The sequence below is a fragment of the Poecilia formosa genome, unplaced genomic scaffold (assembly GCF_000485575.1).
Source record: "Poecilia formosa unplaced genomic scaffold, Poecilia_formosa-5.1.2 Scaffold422, whole genome shotgun sequence".
Taxonomy (NCBI): domain Eukaryota; kingdom Metazoa; phylum Chordata; class Actinopteri; order Cyprinodontiformes; family Poeciliidae; genus Poecilia; species Poecilia formosa.
In genome coordinates this window covers 267,259-275,197 of record NW_006800361.1, presented here as the reverse complement: position 1 = coordinate 275,197, position 7,939 = coordinate 267,259, and the positions used below count along the sequence as shown (strand labels likewise).

At 46.1% G+C, this 7,939-nt stretch overlaps 1 protein-coding gene across 1 annotated transcript in view; it reads right to left on the bottom strand.

Annotated features, from left to right (window-relative positions):
- Nucleotides 1-1,902: 1,902 nt before the first annotated feature.
- The window catches only part of opn4a (opsin 4a (melanopsin)), a 16,673-nt gene continuing 10,636 nt past the window's right edge, over nt 1,903-7,939 (bottom strand). The window contains exons 4-12 of the mRNA XM_016663480.1: nt 7,570-7,773; nt 7,063-7,234; nt 6,836-6,991; nt 5,603-5,710; nt 4,213-4,405; nt 3,883-4,047; nt 3,522-3,578; nt 3,218-3,436; nt 1,903-3,171 (exon numbers count right to left, since the gene is read on the bottom strand). Coding sequence (XP_016518966.1) covers nt 3,272-3,436; nt 3,522-3,578; nt 3,883-4,047; nt 4,213-4,405; nt 5,603-5,710; nt 6,836-6,991; nt 7,063-7,234; nt 7,570-7,773 — 1,220 coding nt within the window. The 3' untranslated portion in view covers nt 1,903-3,171; nt 3,218-3,271. The remainder of the gene's footprint in view (nt 3,172-3,217; nt 3,437-3,521; nt 3,579-3,882; nt 4,048-4,212; nt 4,406-5,602; nt 5,711-6,835; nt 6,992-7,062; nt 7,235-7,569; nt 7,774-7,939) is intronic.

Below are 7,939 nucleotides of genomic sequence, written 5' to 3'. Positions count from 1 at the left end.
AATAAAGCATCATGGGATATGTAGTCCATTTGCCGAAGTCAGTGGCAACACTGACAGCTAGTCCCGAAAACAGTGGCACTTGTGGCAGGGGTCACACCTGCCACCGGAAGTGCCATTAGTAGGTGCGGTGACACGATTTGCGCTCGGCCCTGCTGCTTATTTTAACACACAAGCATCTTTGATAATATTCATAAAAATAAATATGTTAATGCAGCTATGTTAATATAGCCACATTAAATCACTACTAATAATGTATGTTATCTAGGTTTATTACAGTGATATTCACCAAAGCCTTAGCAGCCATCTTTCTTTCTCATTTCAACTGATTTCCATCCATGACCTTCAGACTCCATCATGCTGGTTAAACCTAAACCTCCACAGGTCACATGACCACAGCAGCTCCAACAGCAGAAAACCCAGACAGAAGGATTTTCAACAGCAGGATCCTTCTCAGCTCATCGACTCTCAACAGAGAATCAGGAGGAGGCCTAACTTAGGCCTTCTACAACAGCATTAGCATAGCATTAAACCAGCAGCAGCTCTTACTTTGAGAAGTCTTCTGAACCCACCATCGGAACAGTTGCTTGACCAAACCAACCACTGATAGGTCGGGTGGATCCCCTGGCAGCTTGAAGGATCCTCAGCTTCATTGTAGATCGCCTTAATATCCATAATCGATCTGCTGCTACCTCCAGATGCCATTTTTTCTTCTCAGATATTTCAGGGAAGCCAGCAGCCAAACAGACCGCGCTGAGACGCTGTGGTCGGTCGCTCCTCTTCTGCTGCTGTTCAAACACAAAAGTGGTTTCATAACTTCATAATGTAAAAAAACAAGCAACTTAGATAAATAACCTACCGAAAAACAAACGCCCTCACATCTTCAGCAGGTCAAGTACGAGGCGACAAACTAGCAGGCCTCCGTCAAAACGGAGATGATTTCAGGATAATCATAAAAGTTCTGAGTCATTTATGCTGGCCGTTCACTCGGCGTCTTGGGAGACCAGAAACATCCAGTTTTTACTTCAGAGTGGACGAACATCAGACCGCCTGTCTCCGTGTGGCCAAGTACGAGCCGCCTCTTTTTAAAAACGATGATGTCGAAGCTGCGCCATGCCGCTATCCAGCACAGCGCATGCGCCTCACGCTCATAAATAACAAACATGGCGCCGTTCGAAATGATTGGCAGATCTGAGTCTCCAGTCCAAATGCAACGTGAAACCGGCATAAATGAAAAACAGTCCGTTTCTCAACCTCTGCTAAAGCTAATGTTAATACACGATGTATATCATCCCTGGTTTATTCTTAATATAGCTTTAGGATAATTTAGAGAAACACATTTTATAGATAGAGATAAAATTATTGGTGTCAATAATTCATTAAAACTCTTCACTCTCCGTTGTTTTTTGATCCATCTTTAAGTAATAATTTTACCAATAAATTGCTTATTTGAATAAGTACAATGAAGATTTCTGAAATACATTTTCTTTATTTTTGATTAAGTTATGCAAAGATCTTAAATATTCAGTTTGGATTTCATGTCAATCATAATCATGAGCTTCCTGTTCTGATGTTTGTGAGCCAACTGAACTTCCTGGTCGGGTCGCTGTGCAGATCATCGCCATGGAAACGGAGATCCTCGGCCTTCAGCCAAACAGTTGCATCCATTTTTCTGCCAACAGCAGGTCAGCATCGATTACAGCCAGTTTATAGACACTGAGCAGACGAGTTCTGGAGAACCAGAATATTTTAGATCCGGTGATGAGATGAAAACCTGGATCTGATCTGAAGGATCCAGGAGATCTGGACTGGAGACATTCCTGATTCTTTGATTTTTTTTTTTTCTCAGATTATAATCTGAGCTGCAGAGCATCACTGATGTTTCTAGAACAGAACCAGACGGAGCGGCTGGGCTGGAGAACAGATCTTTATTTAGAAAAATAAACCGGGTCAACACGGGTCGGCATAAATACTCAACATTTACAGCTTCAGGATCACAAACAATATTTACTCTGCAGGTCTGGGAGGATCTAAAGTGACAGAACCACTCAAAGGTTCTGGACTGAAGGTTCTGTTCTGGCAGCCGGGCTCAGTAGGAGGTTCTGGTCCAGTTTTACTGACCAAACAAAAACCGTCCAGCAAACAAAGAGCAGAGAAACATTCCAGCTCCACTTCACACAAAGCAGCAGATCAGAGGCTGGACCGGAACATCCTGACCCAAACGGGGTCACATGACCCAAACGGGGTCAAAGGTCGTTCACCTGGAGCCCAAACCGCACAGTGACATCATGTGGTCTGGAACCAATCAGCTTCAGGAAGGGGTTCTGTTCCGGTTCAGCTGAACCGGCTTTGGGTTCCAGAACCAGAAAACATTTAAACATTCAGAACAATAAAAACAAACAGGAAAAACATCCCAAAAATACACAACAACAAACATGAACACCTGGTTTCCTCCCCTCAGGGGAACAAACCATGAGAACCCGACCCAGGACCGGTTCTCTTTGGGGTCAACTGGGAGTGGTTCAGTCGGAACCAACCAATCAGAGCAGAGGACACTTGTACAGGTATGCAGATGTTTTCTGATCAGATTGGCAGATAAATCTCATCAGAACCGTCCAGCTGGTTCTGCTGCCTCACCGGCTCAGTTAATCCCGATCCGGATTCTGTCCTGACGTGTTTCTGTCTGAATCTGGAATAAATCGTTTAAAGCTGAACTTGATTTACTGACAGCTCAGCAGCGGTGGGCACTGCTAGCTAACAGGTCAGCTGTGCTAATGCTAATGCACCAACCATTTATATTAGTTCCATTAATGCTAAAGCGCTAATCATAAACATGAGTTCAGCTAATGCTAACATGCTAACCACAAGCATTAGCTTTGCTAATGCTAATGCACTAACCATGACTGTTAGTTCCATTAATGCTAAAGTTCAATTACAATACAGCAGCTAGTGGAAGCTAACATTAAAGCGCTAAATAAAACATTAACTCAGCTACTGGTAGATTAGCAGATTAGCGCCCACCACTGCAGTTTGTTTAGTTTTATTACTTTCACATCAAAAACTTTAAAACCTGGAATCAGATCTTTGGTTAAAACAGATCCAACATCATCCTGTGATGTTTATTTTATGGAAACAAAATGACTGTCTGATATTATTTAGTTTAGGTCAACAGATCTCTTGTTTCTGCATTAAATAACTTTAAACTTGAATCATTTCTAAGCTCTGGTTTCATCTGCTGGGATCTGAGCCGGTCACATGACTGGGGGGCGGGGCTCTACCCTGGCCCCGCCCCCAGGATGCCGCCCGACGCTTTGGGCCCAGACGTCCGCGACCCGCTCCGGCCGATGGACAGGAAGGGGCTGGTCTCTGAGGTGATGACGATGCTGGGGATCCGGCCGATCTGTCCCCTCATCAGCTGTCCCTCTGAGGCGTCCCCACTCTGTCCAGGGAGGCAGGGACATAGAGGTCAGCAGGGGGACAACATGGAGGACATACAGAAGTAGCGGACGGTCGTCTCCACTCACATTTGGGACGCTGCTGCGTTCACTGACTCCTCCCATGGACATGGTGTCAAACGACGACTGGAGGAGACAAAGAGACGAGATGTCAGCTGGACAGTCTGGGACAAACCAGAGACAGAGGACAGAGTCTCTGAAGTCCAGAAGGACGAACTGGAACAGGTCCAGATCCACCAGAGAGTCGGAACCAGGAGGTTCTGCAGGAGACGAGCGTCCTCTTAGGTCCAGGTTGGTGTCCTGAAGGACAACGTCCCTCCAGACGTCCCACAGCAGCAGACGGCGACGTTACAGAGTTCAGACGAAACAAATCTGACGTGAAGCCAGATCCAGATCCAGATCTACTCCAGACCCAGATCAGGCATTTTACCTTTTCAAAGATTCCTGAGTCGTGGTTCCTCAGTTTGGCCTTGAAGCTGGTCGACTGTTTTCCGCCCGGCGGCTCGGCGGTGTCTCTGCTGATGTCACAGGAAACCTGGCGACTCGCCGGCCGCGAGCCCAGGCTGGACAGGTCGGCCTCCGTGTCCGTCAGACCCTGCAACGGGAACGCTAACACTCAGCGCCGCTTCCTGTCTGCAGAGGAAACGCTCGGCGCCGCTTCCTGTCTGCAGAGGAAACGCTCAGCACTACTTCCTGTCTGCAGAGGAAACGCTCAGCACTACTTCCTGTCTGCAGAGGAAACACTCAGCGCTAATCTCACCGATTCGCTGTCGGAGGCGGAGGAGAGGCGGGACTTGGCAGCGCCGTGCCGGTATTGGCTGCTGATGTCGGAGCTCTGGCTGGTGACGGTGGAGCGGCGCGTCGACAGGAAGCTGCTGCTGGAGGAGCGAAGGTCACGCAGACGAACGCACAGCAGCGCGCCCAGACACGGGACGTACTTGGCCAGAGCCAGCCTGGAACCACAGAAGACGAAACTCTGAGCCACTAACAACACCAGGTCCAACCAGCAGGGGGCGCCACCACTTGGATCCAGGCCATTAACCTGAGCGCTGTAAAAACTCATCCTGTGAGTTTAATTCATGCGCTCCAGTTAGCAGCCATTAGGATGATTCAGGTTTCATCCAGATTAACGTCCTGATCGATCCGATCAGCCGCCGCTTCACCGCGTCCATCTGGAGTATCATCTGACCCACTTCCTGTTTATCCCCCCACTCTGAATCGCAGCACCAGACCCGGCGTCTGAAACGGGTCAACATTCACACAAAACCAACTCAATTATTTAATAATTAAGTCAACAAGGAGTGTGTTGTGCTTTATGGGCGATTCAGGGGGAGTTTTACAGATTTAACACATTTTTACAATTAAATAAATATTAAATAATTAAGATTCTTGTTGTAAAGACGACACTGTAATATAGAAATAAAATAAATAGAGAAAAAAGAATCAAACCGAGATGCTTCTTAGGGTGGGGTGTACAAACTTTTTGTCATGTGGGCCAAAACGGTCTAGTCAAAGTACAGGTGGGCCAAGGAAAAATAAATAAAATAATTTATTTTATGCATTAAAAATGTTCCTATTTTTCAAATTATTTTAGATTTAGTGAACAAATTTATTTCCAGTTATTAAACAAGATTTGGATCGTTGGTTATATTTAGACAAGTTAAGTAAATAAAATAAAAGCTGATCTGGGTGCAGCAAAATCCTTTTCTAGTAAAACTTTCTGGATAAACGTGTTATAAGACCCTGGTTATAAACAGTTAATTATGTTAATTATTTCTGTTGTACTTTGTATTTTGCATTGTAGGAAAATTATCTTGGTAATAATTTTACCTAGATTAAAAACAAAAAGTTTAATCAACAAATTTCTTGAATTGCTTATGGGGGCCAGAACAAATCACTCAAAGGGCCCCAAATGGCCCCCGAGCCACACTTTGGACACCCCTGTCTCAGGGCCTCCAGGCCAGCAGGGGGCCACCAACAGCACTGTAGATTTAAAATACAACTTGTTGTGTTTAAAGAAAAATGTCAAAGAATTTAAAATGGATCAGAGTTTCGAATGTAAATTTATTGGAGTGATAATTATGCTAACCCAGCTAATCGCTAAATGCTAATGGTGCGTGGCGCCGCCCTGCTGGCCCAGCGGGTCTCACCTGTACTTCGGGTGTGTGATGGCGTAGATGATGGGGTTGTGGATGGCGGAGGCCTTGGCGATGACAGCGGGGACAGAGTTCATGTAGGGGGTCAACATGTCTGCGTACCTGAAGCAGAGCCAATCAGAACGCCTCGTTAAGCCCTCAGCTGTGTCTGTCAGGCACCAATCACAATGCCTCGTTAAGCCCTCAGCTGTGTCTGTCAGGCACCAATCACAATGCCTCGTTAAGCCCTCAGCTGTGTCTGTCAGGCACCAATCACAATGCCTCGTTAAGCCCTCAGCTGTGTCTGTCAGGCACCAACCTGACAAACCCACGGTTTGGTGAATGTTTGGTTCCAATAAAGTAGCAGTTCTTAAAGAGCGCCCTCAGCTTGTCAAAAGAGGAGGATTTTACTTGATCTAAGTTTTTTTCCCAGTAATCCACTCATTTCTCGTGAAAGTTTGATCTTTTGTAGTAAAAGCTGCATCTGCAGCTAAAATCCTCCTGAAGCTCAGGCCTTCTGCTGGACTGAACATTAATGCAGCGCAGGGCCGATCTGGTGATTAATTATAGATTAATGACTGAATAGAAAAACGTGATTAACAGGAGATTCTTCCAGAATGAAGCAGGTGAAGCGAAAACTGAACTGGGAGTTTGGTGGAAAAAATGTAAACACCAAGATTTTTTCATCTTAAATGCAAAATGTACATATTTATTATTCAGTTTGGTTTAGTTATTGTTCTGACTGTTTTTCTATTTTTTTTATTAAATTACCCTGATAGTCCTGGTGTTGATTGTGTTGAATCAAAACCCAAACCAAACCTGCTTAACCCTCATCATCTTCTTCTACCTTGACTCAATTTTCTCAGAGTCTGAGTATTTGACCGTACTCCTCAGACCGGGTCACAGAGTAACAATGCTGATGGCTTTTATTAAATGTAATGTGTCACCAGAGGCTGTTTGACCAGCTGGGCTCATGACAGGGTCCCGGTTTGTTAAGTCTCTAATTTGCTATGGAAATCTTTACTTTCTTACCTGAAAACTGACCAGAAGACTTTACTATCACTGCTTTGGCCTTAGATAGAAACTGTATAAACCATCTTCACTTTTCCTCAAGCTTGATTTCAGATGTTTCTTAAAATGATCACAAATATGATGATTAATTAAAACATACAGGTATTCCTCCACAGAGCTGTGCGTGTGTGTGCGTGTGTGTGTGTGTGTGTGTGTGTGTGTGTGTGTGTGTCCTACCCTGCGAAGGCGGTGAGGGCGACGGCGGAGTACGGCGACCAGGACACGACGTACAGCAAGATGACGATCAGAGCGATCTTCGCCATTTTCCACTCGTTCTGCAGCCGGTGGAAACTTTTCACCGCGTCCCGAGAGCTGCTGAGCTTCCCCACCGCCCTGCACACACACACACACGGTGGGTCGCCGGGTCTCCAGCCCCACAGCACCTGAACAGAACCGGGACCGACCGGTTGGTGGAGCGGATGGCTCTGAAGATGAAGACGTAGCAGTAGATGATGATGAAGAGCGGCAGGAAGAAGACGAATATGAAGAGCAGCATGGTGTAGGCCCGCACCGAGGGGGTAAAGGTCATGTAGTCCCAGGTACAGGAAGTGAGGAGGCCTTCAGGTACGTAGGCACCTGGAGAGGGCCAGGGAGGGAGTCACATCAGCTCAACCAGCATCTTAGGATAACTTTGTTTCCAGAGTCTTCATTATTTGATTTGCCGTTTCTTCTTGTTTTCTTTATTTTAGATATTTAAAATGTCCTCCACTTCCAGAGTTAAATATTCATTAGAATATAAAGTTTATTCATCTTTCAGAATCGGACCTTTCATTATTTTGTCATTATCATATTACTGCAAACAGGTCTAAAAACAACATTTATCACAAAAACTTCTGGGACGATTTATCGTCTAGTGACAGGCCGAGTCGTGATGACATCATCGTCATGATGACGTCATTGTGTGTTCTCACTCCAGCCGAAGAACGGCGGCAGGCTCCAGCCCAGCGAATACGCCCACACCGCCAGCAGGATGAGGAGCGCCCGTTTCCGTGACAACGCGCCGATGGAGGTCAGAGGGCGCGTGATGACGAAGTAACGGTCAATGGCGATCACCATCAGCGTGATCATGGAGCAGATCCCGAAGAGGGCGCCGCAGAATGCATAGAGCTCGCAGCCTGCAGAGGAGAAGAAGAATGACGGATCAGTTGGTTCTGGAACCAAACACGTCTCTGGACTCAGGGAGGCCGATGGACAGGAAACAGGAAGAGATGATTAGAACGCAGCAGGAACCAGTGAGGAACCAATCAGGAACCAGTGAGGAACCAGTGAGGAACCAGTGAG